This window comes from Neopelma chrysocephalum, unplaced genomic scaffold, assembly GCF_003984885.1.
Source record: "Neopelma chrysocephalum unplaced genomic scaffold, ASM398488v2 Primary Assembly neopelma1_125, whole genome shotgun sequence".
In the NCBI taxonomy this organism is placed as follows: Eukaryota; Metazoa; Chordata; class Aves; order Passeriformes; family Pipridae; genus Neopelma; species Neopelma chrysocephalum.
This window is the reverse complement of record NW_020897787.1, coordinates 226,159-249,423: the sequence shown is the minus strand read 5'-3', so window position 1 is coordinate 249,423 and position 23,265 is coordinate 226,159. Positions and strand designations below refer to the sequence as shown.

The window sequence follows — 23,265 nt, the reverse complement described above, 5'->3', positions numbered from 1 at the left end:
GATCCCATTTCTCTTGGCGCTGGGCTGTTGGACGCTTCGCCTTTTTGTTTGGCTGGTGGAAATCCTGAGAGTGAGTGGGGCATTAGGTGCTTTATATTGTTGTTGTCACTCGGGAAAGATTTGCTTACTAGTGATTGCTTATTTACTTATTTTAATTAAATTCAAATGGTGGTTTTAGACGCTGAGACTGCCTGACCCTGTGTTTTGTGAAAGCCCATTGATGCAAATAATCTGTGTTTATGAAAAGCTGAAAAGTGTGGCAAGTACAGTAAATTTTGCAAGGAACCTGGCTGGGAGGAGATGCTCTTGTCCTTCCTGCCAGGTTGTCTGCATTGGGATCAGAGTGTTGAATCACAGCAATGTGCAAGGAGCAGCAATATTCTCCTCTGTTCTCCATATGGAGATGGCCACTGTGGGTCCCACAGGGAGGATGAGTGCAGCACTGCTGTTAGCCAGATCATGTTTGCATGAAGTGCTGGGGGAAGGACCTAATGCAAAACCCCTGACCAGACTTGTGTCCCCTTGCAGAGATGCCCTGGATGCTGCCAGCGTGCTCTATAATCGAGTTGATGAGGGCGTTCACCGACTGGTGATGTTGTCAAACAAGCGCATCCAGGAACTGGAGCTGGTGATGGAGTTTGAGAAAGTGGAAGAGTGTTTTAAGGAGGTAAGGTCTGCCTGTCAGTTCCAGTGACTGCCTGCTGCTGCCCTCTGACACTGTCCCACAGCAGGAACTGGAGCTGTTGGTCCCTTGTGTGGAGGTGTACAGTGGTGCCTGGAGATGCTTAAAAAGAACAACTGAACATAAGAATTTGGGATGGAGTTTTCAGACATGCTGAGGACAAACCCACTGTTTTGCCTGGTATCTCCTGATGCCAGGTAAAAGTCTCCTGGCTTCTCTCTACGTGTGGACCAGTCAAACCCCATAAACATCTGTGAGGTGGCTCATAAATAAGCACCACATACTGGTGGATGTCTTTTGACCCTGCCAGCAAGACTGTTGGTGAGCCATTCTTCATGCTTCACCTTGAGAAGCAGCAGAGCAACGACAACAAGCTGATGCTAAGCCTGTGTCCCCTCTGGGCTGTATCTCCTGCAGGGTTTGCTGAATGAGCGTGCCCCACACTGGCTGCCCATCCCTGCAGTGCACTCTGTTGTTTAGATTCCTGTGCTGTGCTCGGGTCCCTGATACCTGATAAGCCCAGGCACACTCCTTCCCCTGTGGGTGGAGCCACAGGCAGATTGGTTTGCCTTTGGGTGCAGCCTCCAGGCAGGGAATGGCCTCTTGTCCTTAGCCCAGGAGCTGTGCTCGACCCCCTTGCACTGCTGTGAGACCTTCAGCTTCCCTTCACATGGTGCTTGTTGAAGGTCTTTACAGCCATGGCATAACTGAAGCAAACAGGCACTGGCTTTCAGAAAGACCTCTGAAACCATGTAGATAGAGAACCTTAAAAAGTCATAGAGTAGCCCAGGTCTGAGTGTCCTACAAGAGCTGATCAGTCTTTCAGTGTTGCAGATCCTTAAGCCTGAAATCAACCATGAGATTATGGAGTCACACCATTTCCTGGGCTGCAACTCATCAAGGTTGAGAAGGTTCACGTGTCCTTAAAAATCAGTATTAGGACCCGTTTCACCATTGCTCTTCTGGGATTCTGGGCTCCTCTCCTCTGGAAGGAACTGGATTTGCAAAGGAGCCTGTAGCCTACCTGTTGTTTTCACAGGCTGAGGTGGATCCAGGAGTTTTAATGACTTCCCATTTGGAGGTAGACACTTGGGCGCCATGCAGTGTGTGCTCAGGACGAGAAGTGTGATGCAAGAACCTGGTAGAGACTCTCTTAGAAACATATAGGTTCCTAATACCAGGCAGAAATGTAAAAAAGGCACAAAGGCAGGCTCTGCAACCTGTCTCTGCTTTAAGTTGAACTTTTTTTTTTTTATTCAGTTGAGTAACACCGACTGTTCCCAGCTTACTTTTCTTGGAGATCACTAATGATGGCAGCAACTGCTCCCACTTTTAAGCCTGCCTGGGAGCTCTAGGCAGCAGCAGTGTGTCTCTCTGCAGTACTGAGAACCCACCCCAGTGGGCTTGTTCTGTGGGTACAAGACTAGGAGTTTGTCCTGGACTGTGTGGTTGAGTTGGGGTTTGGATTTAGATGATACAGGAGAACAGGATGCTTGGGCGTTAGGAAACACTTAGTGGGCGTTAGGAAGCACTTAGTCTGTCCCTTCCCCCAGGTGCAGCTATGCCTGGAGCATTGCAGACAAGTTTACCAGCCTGTTTTGAAAACCCACTGATGATGGAGATGCTGTGTTATCCTGCCCGGCCTCCTGGGACTGCTTTGCCTTTAGGAGGGTCTCGTTAGCCAGTCCTCCACCCCTGTTTGAGGATATAGGCTGATAAGTGCAGCAGTGGCCACCCCCAGTCGAGGAACCTGCAGTTGCTGCTTGGTTTTGTGGAGAGCTGCCTTCAGAAAACCAGTATCTGAGAGCCCCAGAGAACTGTGGAATGCTGCAGATGGGGAGAATCCATCAGTACCCTCAGAGTGACGTGGTTCATGTGCTGCCAGTCAGAGAAAGGAAGTGATGTAGGAAATCTGGCAGCAGGGAGATTTGATCCCAGTTGGGGGTAACAATAATAGGAATGTCGGGCCAGTCTGCAGGTTCAGAGCTCACATTAGACCATGGCTCACCCGAAACAGAGCCCAAGCAGCTGCTTGCCCTGTTTATGCCTGAGGCTAGTGAGCAACAGCAGAGCTTTGCAATTACTCTGTAACCTGAAGTGGAAAAACTCCTAGCAGGAGGCTCAGACTGAAAGGCCTGGATGGGGGGAGCAGTCTACACACACATTCTTTCCAGTAATGAGATGACCAGCGTTATGAGAGCAGTTCCTTGCTCTTTCCACATAAAGGCCTACACTGGTGAGTAGCACAGGGTGACTAATAATGGGGCTTATCCCTTTTCTCCTAGGTCAGCAGTTGGATTGAGAATGTTGGCAAAAAAGGGCTAAAGGAAACTGTCAACCTGGATGATTCTTTGGAGATGCTGCTTCAAGCACAAAAGCAGTTCAAGGAGTTTGATCTTGTTGCCAGTGTAAGTGTTGTCTGATTGGAAAAATATATTCTCCAGCGTCTGAGTTGGTAACGTGTGTCTTGTACGTGCTCAGCCAAACCCACGATGCTAAGAGGGCTCATCACCAAGGTGTGTGTCATTCCTTCACACTACTCAGCATCCTTGCTCTCCTCTTGAAGAGCAGCTCAACACCTTAGTAGATGGCATTTGCCAATCTGGGGAAAATAACTAGTGGGATGGAAGATGGATTTTTTGGTTACTCCCTTGATGTGCTTGTAACACGGCCTTTTTATCCTAATTGACCCGTGGCCCTTGCTGTGTAGGCTTTTACAAGCTGCTCTGTGACTGGTGTAACTCATAAGAGATCAGGGCTCCAGAATTCTACTGTAAACAAAGACACCCCTGCTCATGTGATTTGAACTTTAAAACCCCATCTAATTAACCCTAGTTGTTAATGACCTTGAAGACTACCTGCTGTCCATGTCGGGTCTCAGTCCTCATATGCAATCCGATTTTGTTTTCAGGAATATTGCAAAAGGGGACAGGAAGCATTAAAGAAGATGGATCGATGGGAAGACTTTTCCTCTGTGGATGTGCACTCTTACAGGGTAAAGCTGCAGACCTACAGAGATCAGCTGGAGGAGTTCTGCACTGAGCTGGATGAAACCAGGCACCGAATCTGTGAAACGGTCAGGCTGTATGAATTCTTTGACAAGGTAAGACAAGGCATCTGCTGCACAGGGGAGGGTGTAAAAAGCCTGCTTGGACTCAGTCCAGAGCTGGGTTTTGTATGAAGGGTGTGAAATGGAGTGTTTGCTCCAATAGGGAGCTGGATCTATAACCTGCAAAAGTTCCCTCACGCTCATGTGTCAGCAGTGATTTTCTTCAAGTCAGTGTGTGGAAGGAGGCGAGGAGGTGTATTTCAGAAAATGTCCACATCTGTTAAACACAGAGGTTTGCTGCTGTCTGAGCTGGAGCTTTTAAACCCCTTTCATGGCCCCAGTGGACAGAAGGATCATGGCAGTGATGGCAAGGGCCAAAAGACTGGTTGGTCACGTCCAATCTTGGCCACCATACCAGGGTGGGCTGCCTGCATTTTGTTTGTACTGTATCCTTACACACTGGAAAATTCAGCCTGTTGGCCCACCAGGATTAGCACCCTGCTCTTCAGTCCTCAATACAGCCCAACTCCTCCCCTGTGGGGGCCTGCTTGAGGAGATGGAGTCCCAGAATGGGGTGCTGGGAAGTGTGGCTGAGGGGACAAGGGGACTGGGTTGTCCCAGGCATCTGGGAAGCAGGAGGAGAGAATGCGTGTGGTGACTGAGTGCCTGACCTCACCAGCTTGGTTTAGTGCAAACCTTCAGCAGACCTGCAGTTGGGTTTGATGTTCTTTAATTTCTGAAGTTGCAGATGAATAAGCAGTAGGATTTTCTAAGTGCATTTTAAAATACAGCTTTGGCAAGCACAGAAGGCCAAGGAGCCTGTGCTTCATTTATTCCACACTTGTACAAACATTGGGTATTGAAGTTCTCAAATTCCAGAAAGAATAGACACTAAAAGTTAAGCTGTACCAGATGTAGGTGCCACTTAGTTGCTGTCTCTGAGCTGCCTTGGCAGCCAGAAGTGCTCAGGGGAGGGGGGAGGAAATTCAGCTAAACATGAAAACATGGAGAAGCATCCTGTGTGAGGCAGGAAAGTGGTGAAGGCAGCCTGGAACATTGCTGTCAGGGCATGTGAGGATTGAGTTTGTTTGGTGATGCTCTGCAGGTCTGCTCTGGCTCATCTCTGCAGTTTGTTGTGCAGGTGGGGGCTGTCTTGCCGTGGGAGTGTGTAATTTTTTTCCCCCTAAGTGGAGAGAAAGGTGCTTCCTGTGCCATAGGAGAATGGCAAGAACCTGTGCTCTGCTTCCTCACTGAACACAGGCATTCAGGGGCTGCTCTGGTCCCTGGACACACCTTGCCATCACAGGAGATCCTGGGAAGGATCCCGAGAAGGGTGGGGTTTATCATGTTTCTTCTGATAAGCTGAGACACACAAAGCAACAAGCCTTGCTTGGCATATTGGCAATTCTGTGGTCAATCCAAACATTGGTCCTGTAAGAACCCACCCAGCCAAAGCTGGAAGTCTCTGGAGCACATGTGTGGACTGTAGCACATGATCATAGAACCGTAGAATGGTTTGGGCTGGAAGGGACCTTAAAGGAATCATCTGGTTCTAACTCCCCTGCCATTACAGAGATGCCACCCACTAGACCAGGTTGCTCAGGGCCTCATCCAACCTGGCCTTGAACTCTTCCAGGGATGGGGCAGCCACAGCTTCTCAGGGCAACCTGTGCCAGGGCCTCCCCACCCTCACAGGGAAGAATTTCTTCCTAATATCCACCTAACCCTGCCCTCTGGCAGTTTGAAGTCATTCCCCTTCCCCTGTCACTCCGTGCCTTTATCAGAAGTTCCTCTCCAACTCTCTTGTAGCCCCTTCAGGTGCTGGAAGGTGCTCTAAGGTCTCTCAGGAGCCTTCTCTTCTCCAGGCTGCTCCATGCACTGTTCAGGCATGGTATCTACATCAGGGTGGCAGCTCTTGGGCTGCCAGGGTAGTGGGACATGCCTCAGCAGCAGTGTGTTCCTCTACAGCTTCAAAGCCTTTTTCAAAAAGCCTGGGCCATTCCTAGGGGCACAAATGCTACACAGAGCCCAGCAGTGGCCCATTTCTTTTCTGAGAGCATGACAGCTTCTTTTTGGTGGATAAAAACTGGGATGCAGTGCTTGGCAGCAGCAGCATCCCTCTTGGTTGTGCCTTTCATGCTGCACTGCCCCAGTGAAAACGGAATGGTGGTGGCATGGTGTGTTTGCACACTGCTTTGGTGTGGAGGAAGAGCACCTGGCTTAGGGAGGAAGGAGGATTTTGATCTCACTGGTTTCAGTAGAACTATAAACATGCTGGTGGTATAAATATACCGTGTGTGTATTGTGAACCAGTGGCCAACCGAAACCAGGAGTGCGGGGGGATACATCCTGCAGCTGTAGGACCAGGGCAGGAATTGCTGTGCAGTATGAAAGTTCTTTCAGTATGATTTTGATCTCCAGAACGCTTTCTGCCTTCCCAAAGCAGAGTCAGTGGCGTGGTCTGGGAGGTGGGGGGTGAGCAGATTTTATCTGAACTGATTTCACTCTCTCCCGATGCTGAGCTGCTTTGACCTTCCTGCAGCGATCTTGTCGGTGCGTGCCTAGCTCCTTTCTCTCTTCCCTAATATCTGAGGGGATTTCAACAGCAGGAGTCTACAATAAGCAATGTCCTCGATTTTCCTTCTTGTAAGGAGCCTGCAGTGTGCCAAACCCCAGGATTTGGGGAAGAAGCCTGAGGATGCATAAGCAATGTACACTATGGTAATGAGCTGGCAGGCTCAGCTCTCCAAACATCTCAGCATGCACCAAGGGAGTGGAGCTCCCACCACGGGGATCGTGGCATTCATCCCTCACGTACCTCACTGCCTCCTGGGAATGGGAGGCTCTGTTGTGCTGGTCCTTCTGCGTGTGGTGGGCGAGTGTTTTGTAGGACGCTGCCTGTGGCTGCAGGACAGACCATGGGACAGGACAACACAACCCCATATGGCCTGTCAAGATGCTGTACTGTGTTTTTTCACTGCTTGGCAGTTCCTGAAGGCCTGTCAGAGCTCCCTGCGAGTCGGCAGGCTGAGCTGGGCCAGACCACATGGAGCTTACACATGGGCTGGCAGGGTTCCCTCCCCAGAGCCATGGCTGGTGCCAAGCTGGATGTTTCCATTTGTCCTCGCTTCCTTTGCGGCAGGAGCTCCTTGGTGCCTGACAGGGGCTGGATGATGGCTGGGCTGAGGCAGGAGGAGCAGAGAAGGAAGCTGCCTTCCCCACCTCTGACTGTGGGCTGGAGGATTGTTTCTCAGTACCACAAACTCAGTGTGGGCATATTCGGGGACCTGCCATCTTCCTGTGGCTTCGAGCCTGGTCTGGCTGCTGTCCCTTGTTTACTCAATTCCAAGACTGCACTGGGATCTGGCACCACTCAGTGCTTTGGGGGAGAACTGGGAAGCTGAGCAAGCAAGGGTGTGTATGATGTACCAAAAGCACTGATGTCTGTTTTGTTCTGGGGTGCCTGCAAGGACAGTCCCCAGTACCCTTCTCTCCCGCTGTCTATCCTGGCTTCACAGTAACACTGCCATAGGTACACCATCAAGACCAGGAGCAGCCACAGCAGGTTTCCCCCTCCTTGCTGTCTCATTAATCTTCACATTTTTTCCTTTCTCAAGCTTTCTTTGGGTGAAATTATTTCTCAGATCACTCCTATATCCCACACTCCTGCCTTTACCATGAGCAAAGTGCAGGTTACCTGGACGGCAGGTTTGAAATGGCCCGTGTGGGAGCCGTGTGCCCTGTTGGGACTGCAGCACCTTACTTGCACTGTCCAGTGAGCCAGAGCACAGAGCATGGGCTCTGCCAGCCCTGGGATGACAACCAGTCCTGCTGAAGGTTGGGAGCAAAGGTGCACGATCCTTGCTGGCAGAAATCACTCTGGAAGAAAGCACTGACCCAACCAGAAAGGGCAGCGTCCCATCACACTGGCTCAGCACCTGCATACCCTGTGGTGATGTGGTGCCCAGAGCTGAACTGCCTGTATCATTACAGGAGGGCCCGAGGCAGCTCCAGGGGCTTTTTCCTGCTTGTCAGGATGTTGTGCAAGATGGTGCTTCGTTGGTGCTCAGGGGACGTGTGGTCATTGCCCTGCCATAGCCTGGGAGCCTCTTGCAGCTTGAGCCCTTGATTTGTATTTGCTTTCTGAGTGAAGCTGTTCAGAGTCCCACTGCTCAGGATTGGTGGAGTGAGGCTGGTTCAGAAGTGGTAGGGTGGCCCATAGTGGGATTTCTTTGGGCTCTGTTCCACAAGCCATTCCTTCAGTGGTATTCTCTGTCTGCCTGACACCCTTGGATCTCTTCCCCCAAAGGACCCCTGACCATCAGCCTGTGCTGATTCTTGTTCCTCGGTCATCTTTGGCTTTTCTCTGCTGCACACAAGAAGCTGCTACTTCTGAGCTCTGCTTGGAGTGGGCAGAGTGTTACCCGACCTCTCCCTTCTGTGTTTTCATCTCTCTGGGAGTGGGTTACCTGTGCTCACGTGTGGTTCTGCCCCCACAGCGGGTTCTCCTCTGCTCTCCTCCTCCTCTGGCTCTCCTCCTCAGTCACTTTGTTCTTTGTGGCTTAGAAAACAAAGCCCTTGGCAAGTGAAGGAGGTGCCTGCCCTTCCTGGGGGAGGGCCAGCTGGCCTGCATTTGATTATGGCAGTGCCTCCTCATCCCTCCCCATTGTCCTTGCTGCTGTAGGAATGCCAGCCTTTTTGCGCTCCATCCCGTGAACAAGTGTTGCTGCTCTGGGGCCCAAAGAGGGGCTGGGGCCCTTCTTCCCATCCCTCTCGCCCCGCTGCAGGAGAGCCTCTCTGCACATCTCCATGCACCTTCCCTCCGAGCTGCATCCACCCCGTCCTGGCTCCGGCAGCAGACGGACACAGCAAACCCCCTTGTAAGTACCAAGTGTCTGGTGCCCCGGCTGACGTGTGAGCTGGATTGGGATTGTTTGGAAACAATGTAGAGAAGGCTTTTCACTGGGTTGCCTGTGCGTGTCTGTATGCATCCAGCATGAATCAGATTTGCTTTGTGTGCAGCTTTTGTGCGCTCAGACAGAGCCCTGTGGGCTGTGGGCATCTTTGCACGGTCCCTCTGAAACCCAGGGTTGTGCTGTCTGTAGTACAGCAGTGCCTGTCCCTCTTTCTCTTTATTAGAGGCTCTTGCAGGATCGTTTTGGTGGGCATAATTTACCTGCAGCTGGAAGTGCTGTGGGGGCTGCAGGCGAGCAGGAGGTATGAGCAGGACAGGTGGTACCTCTCAGCCTGCCCGGACTTCTGTCAGATGTTGTGGACAGCACAGGAGGGGGCTGCTCTCCTGCACTGCTCCAAGGTTTGCTGGGTTGCTGCCCCCCGAGTGATTGAGACCTGCTGGCACAGCATTCCCAGCTACCAGAGCTGGATCTGATCTTAGCTGTGACAGCAGAAATCCAGAGCATGATAAATAAGCTGCCTTCCACAGATGTCCTTACCTCTCGCTTCTCCCCAGAAGTTTTGGAGCAGAGACCTGCTGATTACCTTGTTTTCTGCTGTTTCGTTTCTGATGATGTACCAGATATAATGTCACAGAGGATAATTTTGAGGATAAAACCAAATCAAGTCCTCTCCAGATGACAAATCATTTATGTTTCTTTTTGCTTCGCTTTTGGGAAGAAAAGGAGGGTTGTGAATGCTGGTCCTTGGGAAGCCAGAAAAGATCCTGGTGGCTGCAAACTGAAAGTTTGATTTTTTTTTTTTATAGCAGGCTATTTGGCACAGTTTGAGAGGTAATTTTACTGAAAGGGTGCTTGGATTCCCTGCTCTGGGGTGTGCTTGGGGAAGTGCAGAGCAGAACTTAGTGGAAAAAGAGGCATTTGACATGTCTTTACTGTAGCATACTTGTAAGCAGAGACACAGGTCGCTGTGCCACGATGCTGGTCCCTCCCCAGCAGTCCTGCACAGGTCAGAACATGGCTTTGCCCCCCAGCACCTCAGAGCAAATGAGGCTTTGCTGTAGTTCATAATGAAGTCTCTAAGAGAGGATTCACACGTGCTATTCTCTCTCTACCTCTGTGTAGAGATGAGCTTTGCTTTTCTGGGAAAGGGCTGCACAACATTCCCAAACAACAGTTTTCATCTGGTTACTGGTACAAGTTCTAAGGATGATAAAGGGAGATCCAAGAGGCACAAGAGACGAATATTTATGGTGCCTTCCTGATGGTGTAAACCTGTTTTAGGGGAAGCCACTGTTGTCTGGCTTCAGCATTGTCTGACAGCAGCTGTCTCATCTCCTGTCTTCTCTCTCTCCTTCCTCAGTTATGCCTGTAAAGTCGTGCCCCCAGACAGACATCTAGTCTGATTTGCTCTCCCGTTTCAGAGGTGTCCTTTTTCATGCACAGCCTGAAGCAGTTGGGGGAATGAGCCCTGGGGGTGGAAAATGGATCCTCTGGCAGAGTTCATGCAAGGTTAATGCGTGAAATCTCTCCCTTCTCCTTCCTGCCATGTTTTTGCTGGAGAAATCTTCTTGCAAGGTTAATAAGCTTCTCGTGTTTACTTTCCTATCAGAGTATATTCATGTATTAGAAAGTTTCTGCTCTGCCTTGGAGTTAGAGATAGCCCTCTTGCAAAAACAAAAAGTCCTGAACACTTACATCTGATCTGCTACAGCTCCCCTGTATTTTTCTGTCTTGCAAAATTAGTGATTTGGAAACTGTTCTGTCTTACGAATTCTTTATTAATTCACTGCTAGCTCTACTGGTGCCCAGGCTATTTTCTCCTGTGTTTCACCAATAACTGTGTTGCCAAATGAGCAGCAGAGCAGTGCCTGTAGCTCAGGCAAGCTCTGTGGCAGGAGGTAAAAGCTAAATAGTAGTTGGCACCAGCACTCAGTGCTACTTTCTGGTTGCACAACACAGGTGTGAGACTCGTTTGTCTCTCAGTGTTACAGGGCAGCAGCAGTGAATTAATTAGGTTTTTTTCACATGCTAAATCCAAGCACAATTTGAAATCGAGAAGTTCTTGGGTTGAGAAGCTTTTGAGCGCCTGTCCCAGCACCTCAGACTCTCTTTAGTGCTGTATGAGATCTGTGTGGTCTGTTTGTGGCCTGTGCAGGGGGACAAAGCCTTGCTCTGTCTGTCTGGGGTCCTTCTCCCTCCTTCTGTGCTGGCTGAATCCTCCTCCTTGGTAGAGGACCTTAAAACCACCTTAACCTTGATTGCCAGAGCACCTCTGTGTAAAAATTCCTCAGTGCCTTTGGCTGCCATGAGCATAAGCTGACAGTTTTCTGAAAGTCTGGCACTCCTGTCAGGTGGGTTCAAATCTCCTGCAGGATCACAACACTGGGAGCCAGTCAGTCATGGCAGGGAAACAGCATTTCCTCCCAGCAGGTTTAGGAATTTCCCTGCTCGAGTTGCAGTTAAACTGTGAGGGGAGGGTGTAGTGCTTGAGGTGTGAGATCTGATGCCAGCAGTGATCTTCCCTCAGCTGGGCCCAGCCTTGTGCATGTGTGCAGGATGTTGGGTTTGGTGCTTTTTTTCCCCTCTGATCTTGGGATAGAAGTGGCACAGGGTGACAGATTTTCTGAATGTTTGTGTGCTGGCATCCGTCTGGATGCTGGGATCCTCCTGGAGACTGCAATTCCCTTTAGTCACGGGAGTTAAATAGATCTGTTCAGGCAATCTGGACATGAAGCTCCCCTCAGTGTACAGATGGGACTGAAGCTCACAATGGCTCCATCTGCATATCAAAGCCCTGGACATATGGACAGGGTTCTCCCAGGCACCCGCTGCCTCTGACCTGGCTCCTCTGGCAGCTCTGCGGGGCTTTGCACCCTCTGAGTACATCTTGGTGTGCTCCTAAACTGGGGAGCAGTTTCCAGTCTTGTCAGCTCCCCTGGAGAAGGGGGGCCCAGCAGAGGTGCTGGGTGTCTGGGTTCAGCTTCAGCTCCACATCCCCCAAGGCACAGGCACCTACAGTGCAGTGCAGAGAGATCCCAGATCCCAACGCATCGCGGAGTGGTAAAGCAGAGTTTAGCTCAGCTTATCACAAGGGAAAGGATGTGAATTGAAGGCTACAGAGAAAGCATCTACACTTCCCTATCCAGGCCCAAGGGCATTCTGGAGATTTTGCAATCCCCAGCTGAGCACAGAGAACCTCATTAAAAGGGAGCCAGTGCAGGGCAGAGGGGAGACACCCACCACAGTCCAGCCTGTCCTCGCTGGCCTGCGGGGTGCTATTACAGAGGGGTGTTTGTGCAGCGTGATGATGCGACTGTCGGGACAGATGTAAAAGCAAAGCATGCAAAAAACCTCTGGAGGTGACATTAGTCTCTGAACGGGGTAATTTGTTGCTGTTGTGCGAGTTGCCGGCTTGGGTGACTCACACATCTCACTGTGACTTGATCTGGCTGGTAACATGAGGCTCTTGGCTCTCTCCAAAGGAGGGGAGTTATCCCCCTCACTAAAAGAAGCCTGAAAATGTGCTGTCCTTTTCCTTCCCTAGGCAGTAGTAGTACATCCACAAACACACACGCTCACTCCTTCAGACCTTCTGCTTGCTCAGCTCAACACATGCAGCTTCTTTCAAGTCAATGTTCACTTGGTTTCATGAGTCTGCAGTGACTGGTGTAGCCAAATGAAGGACCAGGCACCAGATTCCAGTTGTTGGGGGGCAGCTGAAGAGGAGGACAGCAATCTGCCAAAGCAGATTTCAGCATGCAGTTGGGTTTATAAATGATGAAGCATCAGAAAGGAGAGAGGATAATACCGAGGCAGTGAGACAGCATCTGCCCTTGTTCTGCAAGAAGGGGTTGTGAGCAGAATTTCCTTGTCAGAAAAGCTCTGCCTCAAACGTGGAAAGGCTGCTTTGAAGCAAAGGTAAACATTAAAGTTTCTGATTTTACTAGGAGCAAACTTGGCCCCTGGTCTTCTGGACTTGGAAGCTTTTAAATGTTGAGAAAATCCCTATGCTGAGACAGAAAAACAGGGGGAGAAAAATCAGTACAGAATCTACCCAAGGAGCAAAAAGGGAGCACTGAGGGAATGCTGCACGTTGTTGGCTGTTGGGAGATTTTCTGCAGCTGCATAGCCAGGGAAGCTGTGAGGAGCACAAATCTGGCACTTGCTGCCCAGCTACTCAGAGAGTCATTTTATACCTAGACACACACGTGTGTGTCATATATGTGTACATGTGTGTCTGTGCATAGAGATGCAGTGAAGCTGGCACGGGGTGCCCTGTGGAAGCTCTGAGTTGCACTGAGCAGGGGTTACTGTCGCTGCTTGTGATTCACCAGGTGAGTCACCCTGTTCCTGAGGGGCAGCCCTTGGTGTGGCCTGGCAGTGGCAGCAGTTAAGGAGGGCCGAGCACGCGTCCTGCACAACGAGCCACGGCCGCCCTTCGGGTCCTCGTGCTGTCGTCAACAGAGCAGAAATCATGTGCAATCCTACTTTATCCAATTATCTTCTCCTGTAATTAGGCTCTCCTGGACTTGTCATGCCTGACTGCCCAGAGGGCAAATGAAGGGATTTTTGAGCTCTGTTCGTGTTCGTCCTGAGTGCTGCTGCAAATGGATGTCCAAGCAAGTTGCTCTAATGAGCAGCCTTTGATGGTGCTTGGGCTGTGGCGTGCCCAGACTAACCCTGACAGGTGCTGCTTCCCTGACCCCTTGTTCTTCTCTCCTGCCCAGCTGTGATTACTGCTTGTTCTCCTTTCTTATCCTTAAATCCAAGGAGTTTGTACTTTGCGCTCGTCTCTCATCCTCTGCCCTCCCGTGGTGTTTGTACAACAGCTGGCACTTGGTAACTGGCAGAAATGCAAATACAGGATTTAAAGTTTGTTTCCCTTAGCAGCTAAGTTTAGGCAAACTGATGATTTCAGTAGTCTGTCCTCCCTTGAGAGAGGAGGGGAGGCCCTGTGAGCTACACAGCAACTCAGAAATGGTTTAGCTTTTCATTTCAAGAGCATAAGTCCTTTCATCTTTAAAGCTGAGCTCTTACCAGCTACATCCCTACAGTTACATCCCTACCAGCTACATCAGGACACAGTTCTGATTAGTTTGGTTTCTGCTGCTAATGAATCCCAGGCAGGGCTTCAAATGCAGTTTGGAAAAGTCGAGTACTGCAGGGTGGGGAAGAGAGCAACAGTGAATCTCTGCATAGAGAGGGGGTTACTTCTAACTTGGTGGCTTTGCTGAAATGCTTGTGCTCTGCAATTACATGGTTTCTTGCATGTCCAATGTTTCTGCCTGCTCCTGGAGCCACAGCCCTTGCTAGACGTGAGATGTGGAAAAAGCATTGCAATGTCTAGGAGGGATGGCAGTTTTCTTCATAGCTCCTGAGTGTTGAGTAGCAGCTTGCTTTGCATTTTGCTTGAATTTGGGGTTGGTTGGGATGTTTTCTCTCCCTGTGTTTTGCACTGTGAAAGAAAGGGGATCTGGCCTGTGCCCAGTCGGGGTGTTCTCTGCACACTTCAGTAGTTCTCATGTGAAGCGTGACCCCTTCCCCCTCTGCCTTGTCTCTGGTTACCAGGGCTCCCCAATCTGGTATTTGTGTTTGCAGTATTTGCTTCTGAATAGCTGAGATGATGCACTGAAGCAGTGTCTCTGCCTCAAGTCTGGCTGTAGGGGCTGATAATGTGCAGCACAGATCTGGGCACAGCCAGGGTATGGACCCCCTCTGGACAGATGGGAAGGTACAATGAGGTCTGTTTTTAACCTATTAATTGACTTTCCAAGGAGACATCTGGAGATCCTGAAGTCTTGCTCTTTCCCTGCTCCTTTCTTTATGGGTGCTGTATCAGTGCATGGGAGCCTGAGGAAAGCCCAAAGCAATCCAAATGAGTGGTGAGCCAACCACTTTCTGCTGTAGCTACCTGGTCTCTGAGTTAGCAGAGAAACAGGCTTGTCACTGTTTGCCAGCTGACAGTCCTCACAGCAGTAAGGTTTTAGCCTGGGTAATTTTGCTTTCAGTATATTTTGATGTAAAATGGCTTTTTAACTGTGGGCTTTCTGAACTGTCAGCATACAAGGCAGTCTCCACCACGGGTCCCTGATAACTGTGTGTGTGCAGCAGCCTGTGGCAGGGGACACATCAGTGTTGTGAGCAGGAGTCACTTCTCAAAGCAAACTAAAGCTGGGAAGTGCTTGGTTTAGTTCACCACAGGACCTGGGATGCTTTGACCTCTTTTGGCTGCAACAGTTTTGCCTCCTTTGCTGCAAACCAACCTCATTTTGCTCTTCAAGCTCACGGCTGAAGTTAAGGGCACTGAGAGTGAACAGAGTGGTGGTGAGAGGAGTTGTGATTAAATGGGGAGCTCTGTGGTTGTTTCTTGCCACAAAGACCAGTGACCAGTTGTGTCTCAGTGACCAGTGGCAGAGTGGAGCACAGCCTGCCCACAGGAGCTGCACACAGGCTGGATCAGGGCTTGTTGGATTATGTTGGTTTCTTTCTTGCTGTCCTTGGCAGTGGTCCCTGCTGTTGTGCTGCTTTCTCCGCTCTGAGTTGTAGAAAGCAAGGGAGATGGGGGGCTTGTAGTCCCAGGACATTGCTGAGAAGGGAGGGGGACTTGGTCTGCCTTGTTGCTGTGTTCAGTCATCATACCCACAGCAGGATTATTGCTCCCATCAGGATCAGTCTTGACTTTTCATCACCTCTGTCTCAGCTCCCCTGTGCAGTCACTTCAGATTCAGAAAGAAACCCTCTCACAGCAGAGTTAGTCACCCTCCTGAAATTGCCCCTTCTGGCATGTCTGAGATGCACAGTGTCTGTCCCCTGTTTTGACTACCCAGAAGGTGTCTTAGAGATCACTGAACCATGAGTAGGAAAGGAATCTCGTGGGTTTGTAATAAGTTTGAGTTGGGAAGATGTAATACCTGAGTGGTGGCTCAGGTGAGGATCCAGGACCCCTGGAAGGCTTTCTGTGCACTGCTGGCAACGTGCCCTGAGCCAGGGCTGAGCGGCTTCTCTTGGGTGATATTTGCAGATGGCACTGCAGTGATGCCAAATCCAACAGACTCCAGGAACTTCTGTCCTTGACGTGCTGCAAGCCTTGTCCATGGTGAAATGATCAGGGACCAACACAGGGTGATGGGCTTGAGGGTTGCACCATGCTCCAGTGAAGTCCCTACCTCTTCCTTACAGCATGGCACGTCCCCAGGAGCCCCTGCCTCTCCTGGGCAGCCTGGCAGGACCAGCCTGTTGCAGGATGGGTCAGCCCTGCATGTGCAGGAAGCACATTTGTCTTTAATCCTTTAATTGAGAGTTTCAGTAATTACTTTCCTATAAAGATCAAAAGCCAAGGTACAGGTTCCTTCCTGCCTGGTTCCACACATGGCTGGGAAGATTTCAGCTTCACTGTGCCTGGATCAAGAGAGAGGCGGGTCAGGGCTCTGTTGCTTTGCAAGGCAGGGCGATGGCAGGAGAGGGGGTTGCTACTCTTTCCAATGTCTCTGTGCTGCGGCTGCGTGGGGCTGAGAAGCCTTTTCCCTGAGCAGCTGCTGGTGTTTCTGAAGGAGCTCCCTGTGAGTAATGGGTCTGGCTGCACGCACACTGTGCAGCTGCAGCTCAAAAGAGCAATGTGGATGGCTCTGGGAACTCCAGTGGAATCTGTCCCTGGAGTGACTCTGCTCGGTCTGCAGGCTACAGGCTGTGCTGGCATTTAGCTCTTGTACAAACAGCAGCTACGAGGAGGCTCTCATAGCCATCCTTATCCAGGGACTGGGCAGCATGTGAATGGAATACCTTCTGCCCTGCCTCCCTCTGTCTCCAACAGAGTGAGCCTGGTTCCTGCTCTGTTTGATGACCATGTGCCTGATAGGGGTGCATTGTCTGCTTGCATAAAGCTTGGGTGGATTTTCTTGCTGTCTAAGGCTGCATAAAAGTAAGTGCTTTAGCTCTCTGAGTACAGATTGTCACAGTAAGACTGCTCAGGAAGCGGAAAATGTAAAAACTGGTCACTTTGTTCCTGGCACTAAAACATGTGTTGTTTTTCTGCAGGTACACAAGGCCTGACAGGTCAAGTGCTAGAGATGGTCTGGTTCACTTCAAGAGCAGCTGGTGGTGTTTCTGCACATCCACTAGTGTGGGCAGTTGGTGGAAGATGCCAGGCAGCCTTGTCCTGGGTGTTTTCCTTGCCTTGTGCATCTGATCTTAACAAATAACTCTGTGTTCACTGATGAATAGTAAAGTTCCCTGACCAGGCTTGTGGCAACTGGTCACACCTTACTCTATCATTAAACCTTGTCATCATCCCTGCTTTATAGAGAGATGGCTAATGAGCCTGTCAGATGTTTGCTTGTCTTCTGATTTTGATCGATGACAGACAGGACTTGGTGCTCGATGCTTCATTAGCCCTTCTCCTGCCATGGTGATAAAGCACTCACTCTTCCCTTGTGTCTGTCCCCTTGGACCACGTTTTGTCCCACTCCTCTTTGGTTGACTGATGTGGCAGAGCTGTTTCAGCAAGGCACTGTTTTATGCACCACTGCTGGAGTTAAGCCCCATGAAGCTGCTTCCAGCATTCCTGGAATATTAGAAATAAACTGCTGAGCTCAGTATTCAACTAACCAGCACAAGCATGTAGTGCAGTGGCAAGCAGAGCCAGGCAGGTAGGCAGGGCACAGCTCACCACGTGGGTGCCAGCAGGCATAGAAAATGCTCAAGCTGCACAGTCTCAGATTCCTCCTTGCTGCAAGGATGGGTCAGAGCACTTGGGGTGATCCACAGACCCCAGCTCTGGTGCAGCTCCAGGCTTCTGTGCTGTCAGCTCCAGGGAAATAGGGTGGGGAGCAGCAGTCCCATTCCCTGCAGCTTACTGGTGCCCCCTTGACCTTGTCCTGCATGGCAGTGGTAAGAGTGGCTGGGCAGAGGGGGAGGGAGAGCTCCAGGTTTCATACTGAGCAGGGTCACACTGAGGTGTGAATTCCTACGGTCTTAGCAGCAGCTTCCCCTGGGCCCCCCAGCCCAGAGAGGACAAACGTGCCCAGCAGTGTGGGTGCCAGCGCCACTGGGACCTGCTGGGGAGGTGGGGCTGTGGCAGAGCAGCCAGCACAGCTGAAGCCCTTTGCATAAGGGGCTGTTTGTTTTGCTGAATTGTTAAGCCCCATTGACAATAGCAGCCCCCCCCTCACACTGGAACTGTGATGGCCACACACTGATCCTTTCTCTTGTCTTCAGGCACTGGAATTAGGGTTATTCTTCGCTGAGTCCCTCTGACTGGCTGCTGCTTTTTGTGCTCGCTCTGCAGGCGTACGAGTGGGCCTTGGAAGGGATGCGACACCTTGCCTGTGTCAGCATGGAGGACTGCAGCTCCCCCGAGCACTGTGCAGATGTGATCAAGTGCCTGGAGAGTTACAAGGGGCAGCACCCCGACATCAGCACTGCCCGCTTCCAGGAGATGAAGGACTTGGCCTGTGAGCTGAAGAGTGACAAGGGGCTCAAGCAGTGGAAATTTGCATGGTCTAAATGTCAGGAGACCAAGCTGGTTTTTGAAAAGAAACTCGAAGCAGCCTTGAGAACAAGGAAGTCTCTGCTGTCAGATGGCAGGGCTGCCGGGGAGCAGCCCCAGGCTGGCAGCGAGGCTGGCAGTCTGTTCCACTGGAGGCACTCTGAGGGAGCCACCCCCAGGTCCCACTGGGACAGGACTTACAGCGCGTCCCAGTGTTACAACAGGTCCAACTGCTCTCTGGAGTGGGCTAAGGAGAAACTTCCCTCACCCTCCCTGAGCTGCCCCGGTGATGTCGGTGCTGGGGAAGAAGTTGCCAGCCAAACTGCCCTCAGCCCTGGCCCTCACTCAAGCAGAGTTTTTTTTGCCAGCGGGGCCTGTAAGTCTCCAAAGCTGCCTGAAGAACAGCCAAACCTCGAGAGCATATTAGAAACCTCGGAGGTGAAGCCGCCCTCCGCTTCCACTCCAGTCCCTGGGAAGCTGCCTCCCAGGAGGGTGCTCCGGAAGGCCCAAAGCTTTGACCTGCCTTGCGGGGAGAGCCTGTGGTCGAGCTGCCAGAGGAGCGAGCCGGTCAGGTACGGCAACACCGGCGTCTTCATCAAGGGGCTGGAGGTGAGCAGCACCGAGCTGGTGGACAGGACGTTCGCGCTGCGGCAGCCGGCGGCTCACAGCTGGGCTGCAGACTGCCTGCTCGAGGGACACAGGGGCTGCCTCTCCGCCTCGGAAGCCAAGAGCTGGGGCAGGTAAGTGGCTGGGACGCTTGGTGCTCTCTCAGGGTGGTGAAAAGGCAGCCAGCAGAGATGTGGGGAGCTCTGTAGAGCTTGGTTACTTGAGCACTGGGTACGGGGTGGATGGCTAGAGCTGCATCTCCATGGTTCCTGCACATGTGTGTGTGGTGCTGAGCAAGCACACAGGGATGTCCCCACATAGCCTGGCACCTTTCTTGGTGGGGAGGCAGAGAAATGGGATCTATTGCTCTTCCCTACCAGCATGATTCCTCTCAGAGGGGAAGGAGCAGTTCCCAGGAGAGGGAGTCTCTCGACTTTGCTGGCATTGGAGGATGAGGGGTTGCAGAAACACTATTCAGGGACCTAACAGAGCAGGGGTACAGGTGCAGTGGGGGAGCAGAAATATAGTGCATTGTCCCACATACTTTTGGGCAGTGCTGGACCCAGACTAGTAGGGAGGCATTTCCAGCACCTTGTAACAGTAGCTGCACAGGTAAGAGAGTCTTGGTGTTTGTTCTTTGGGGTTGAAATTTCTGGATGTCCAACAGCTGGCTTTTGTGCTCTTCTTTTCCTTCTCTGTCCATGATGGTCTCAAATTTGTTGTCATAGTTCAATGTGCTTAAGCTGTGGAGAGGCCAGGGATGTGAGCTGTTCTTGACAGGGGGTCTCCAGGCAGGTCTTTCAGCTGCTGTCATTGGAAAAGATTAAAATAAAACTAAAAATTAATGGCAGAGATGAGAAACGAGTGCTGGATGCAGGGGGACCACTGTTACTGCTCTGAGTGAGATGGCTGGGACAGTGAAATCTTCTGGAAGGGGAAGCTTATGGCAGGGAATGAGCAGCAGCAGCCTCCCCATATGTGGGTGCTGAGGCAGTCCTGCTGTGCTGTCCTCTGAACAACCAGAGGAGTTGGCTTGGGAGAAAGCTGAGAGGCAGGGCAGGCAGGGACACGTTGGAGGAGTTATGTTTGATGCTACACTGCCTCACAGTGGCGACCTCGAGTACTTAAGAGGCATCATTAGATGTGCGGAGCAGCCCATGTTAGGAACTGCTGTTTGCTGATGAGGTGTTACACGGTTTGTTTCCTGCTCTTGCTTTTGCGAGGACAAGGGATGTCTGCCCTGCTGAGCTTGGATCAGGATCACAGCCAGCCTGAGGCTCGCTCTCCCTGAACAAGAAAGCTGACAGGGTTTCTTAGAATCACAGGATATCCCAAGTTGGAAGGGACCCACAGGGATAATTGAGTCCAACTCCTGACTCTGCACTGAACAACTCCAAGAATCCCCCCATGTGCCTGAGAGCGTTGTCCGAATGCTTCTTGAACTCTGTCAGGCTGTGAATGCTTCCCTAGGGAATCTGTTCTACTGCCTGACCACCCTCTGGGTGAAGAACCTTTTCCTAATATCCGGCCTAAACCTCTCCTGACACAGTTTCATGCCGTTCCCTTGGGTCCTGTCAGGGCTCAGGGTCAGAGCTATCACAGATAGTTGTTATTATGAGCTTGGGCTGTGCTAAGGGATCGTCTCATCTCTGTGCTGGGTCTCTGTAGAGATTGTGCAGTGCTCTGCAGGCACTGTGGCTGCCGTGGCCCTGCGGCAGCCTGGGTCCCTCCAAGGCCGTGTGTTTGCTGTTGCAGCAAACTGCGGCACATCATCGACGAGATGGTGACCACGGAGCGGGAATACGTGAGGTCGCTCCGCTACATCATCGACAGCTACTTCCCAGAGATGGAGCGCCTCGACCTCCCCCAGGACCTGCGCGGGAAGCGCAGCGTCATCTTTGGCAACCTGGAGAAACTCTATGACTTCCACAGCCAATACTTCCTGCGGGAGCTGGAGAGCTGCTGTAACCACCCCCTGCGGGTCAGCCACTGCTTCCTGCGACACGTAAGGCATCAGCACCTTCCCCCCGGGATCGGGCTCCCCCAGGCACGTGCTTGGCTCCTGAGCCCAGCAGTGCCTATATATTTGGTATGTTAGTGGGCTGTGGCCCTTTTTGGGAGGGGGAGGACTCCCTTGTGCTGGGTTGGTTTGTCCCCTTCCAGCTCAAATGCTAGGTTGGACTGGGATGGCTGTGTGAGGCTGAGCCCAGGTGGCAGCAGATACTCTTTGACTTTCCTATTGCTCTTTGCTACTAAGAGACACTTCCAGGGAAGCAAAATGTCTGCTCCATGAAGCCCACCTGCTTCTGCAGGGGCATCCCATACCCATCTTCTGTCTGTGGTGTAAGGGGGGAATGACTTCAGTGACCAGAGAGGTACAGACCTGCTGCTCTGGGTGAAAAGGGCTGCTGGACAGAAGCATGGGGCACAGGTCTTCAGGTCAGCTGCCCCATGCATGTTTGCTGCTACCAGGTATGAATGATACCAGGTTACTGTTGGGATATGGAAGGGGCAAGGGATGACAGGAGAGTGGATTAAAGGGTCCTGGCTACTGTAGGAGTAGGAAGACAAGTACATTCCCTGGCTCTTAATGAGCTTGAAGCAAAGTCATTCCCAATATCATAGGAGGGAGGCTCTGGTGCAGCCTGGGAGAGGCAGAAGTAGTACTAGAGTAACCTGCCAGGGGCATGGCTGTCACTGTCCCCTGGGAGTGTGGGTCTCACACGAGGATGGATCTCTTCTGCAGAAGGACCAGTTTGGAATGTATGCATTGTATAGTAAGAACAAGCCGAAGTCAGACTCGCTGCTGGCCAGCCATGGGAATACCTTCTTCAAGGTAAGTTCCTCTGCCTGCATCATGATTGCTCAGGGTGTTTGGGTCCTAAACCAATCTGTTTAAACAAACCCAGCTTTCCTTCCTGAGGCAGGCTCAGTGCTGCCTCTGCTTCCCTGGCATGTCTCTGCACAGGAGTATGGGGGGGACAGGGCAGAAGGGCAGCGAGGGCTTTGGAAAGGAGCCCAGCACACAGCAGTGTTGGTCCTGTGGCCTTGCATTTCCCCAATCAGGAGAGCTGTGGGTGTCAGTGCCTGCCTGGGGGCACAGGGAAGCCGCTGCCTTCACTCTGCTGCATTTCTCAGTTGAAGCAGGTGCAGCTGGGGGATAAGATGGACCTGGCCTCCTACCTGCTGAAACCCATCCAGCGGATGAGCAAATACGCCCTGCTCCTGAAGGACCTGATCAAGGAGTGCAGCGAGGCTCAGGAGCAGGAGCTGGGCTATCTCCGTGCGGCTGAGGAGATGGTGAAGTTTCAGCTCCGGCATGGAAATGACCTGCTGGCCATGGATGCCATCCGTGACTGTGACGTACGTTCCGGTGTCCTCCCCTGCCCAGGGGGGCAGAGCCACACTTCTTCCCCTTCTCTAGGCTTGGGGTCTTTGGATTGTATGGTGAGCCTCCCCTCAGATTCCCACAGTGCTCAGGGTGCTGTGTGCCAGTACAGCCTAGCAGGACACTGAGGCGTGGGGCAAGGGAACAGCGGGGCTTGGAGGTCTCCTTGATCTGTCAGGATGGAGGGCCGGGGTGCTGTTACCTGAGTGGGGTGAGCTGCTTGTCATAAACACACTGCCAGGTGCTCACCAGTGATGGGAGGCAGCCTGGCAGCCCTTGCACATGCTGTCCTGCAGGCTGCTTTGGGCCTTTCATCTCTTCTGAGCTGGTGAAAAGAGGGTCAGGCAGTTTGCAAGAAGGAATTCAAGCTGATGCTGATGCCAGGGGTAGGGCAAAATCATCTAGATGGGACTTGAAGGAGAGTCATGCAACAAAGTGCAGAAACCCCAGGGCTCAGGGTGAAGGACAATCAGTCTGGGACAGGAAGAACTGAGGAACTGGCCTTCTGACCCAGATGTGCTCCTGGCTGTTGATGGGATTCATTTCCTCCCCAAGAGAAAGCTCTGGCTGCTGCCTGCAGTTGCCACCCCTGAGGTTTGTCACAGATCTGCACAGGGTGACAGAAGAGGGTCATCTGTGAGTTATGCCTGGGAGAAAGGTGCAGCTCTCCCCTGAGCTTGGAGCCAGTTGTTTCAGCCTGATGTGGTTCTAGCAATGCCTTGCAGCCCTACCTCTTCAAGAGTCCTAAGATACCAGGTAGCTGCCACTTCTTCACCACCTGGGCCACAGCCATATGGGACCCTGTTCTCCAAGTCAAGGTGTGTAGGGCTGCCTGGGTCATCCTGCTGGAGTCTTACTAGGATGTCCTCTGTGTCCAGGTAAACCTGAAGGAGCAGGGGCAGCTGGTGCGTCAGGACGAGTTCACCATCTGGCTGGGCCGTAGAAAGTGCCAGCGACACGTCTTCCTCTTTGAGGATCTGATCCTCTTCAGCAAGCCCAAGAAGATCCAGGGTGGCTTTGATGTGTATATCTACAAGTGCTCCTTCAAGGTAAGGGCAGCTCTGTTACACCCTCTTGTGTGGGAGGTGTCCATGGCTGGTTTCCCCATGGACTTGCCTCTGAAATGGGAAGCTGGGAGCA

General features: G+C 51.8%; 1 protein-coding gene across 5 annotated transcripts in view; it reads left to right on the top strand.

The window, feature by feature from the left end:
• Positions 1-23,265, top strand: part of PLEKHG4 (pleckstrin homology and RhoGEF domain containing G4) — an 83,399-nt gene that overhangs the window by 53,963 nt on the left and 6,171 nt on the right. For 3 of the 5 annotated variants that reach the window (XM_027698231.1, XM_027698230.1, XM_027698232.1), the window contains exons 11-18: positions 529-667; positions 2,968-3,090; positions 3,594-3,785; positions 17,931-18,871; positions 20,493-20,742; positions 21,484-21,573; positions 21,876-22,184; positions 23,004-23,174. In XM_027698231.1, coding sequence (XP_027554032.1) covers positions 529-667; positions 2,968-3,090; positions 3,594-3,785; positions 17,931-18,871; positions 20,493-20,742; positions 21,484-21,573; positions 21,876-22,184; positions 23,004-23,174 — 2,215 coding nt within the window. The remainder of the gene's footprint in view (positions 1-528; positions 668-2,967; positions 3,091-3,593; positions 3,786-17,930; positions 18,872-20,492; positions 20,743-21,483; positions 21,574-21,875; positions 22,185-23,003; positions 23,175-23,265) is intronic. The other 2 variants (XM_027698233.1, XM_027698234.1) reach the window with 1 other exon arrangement.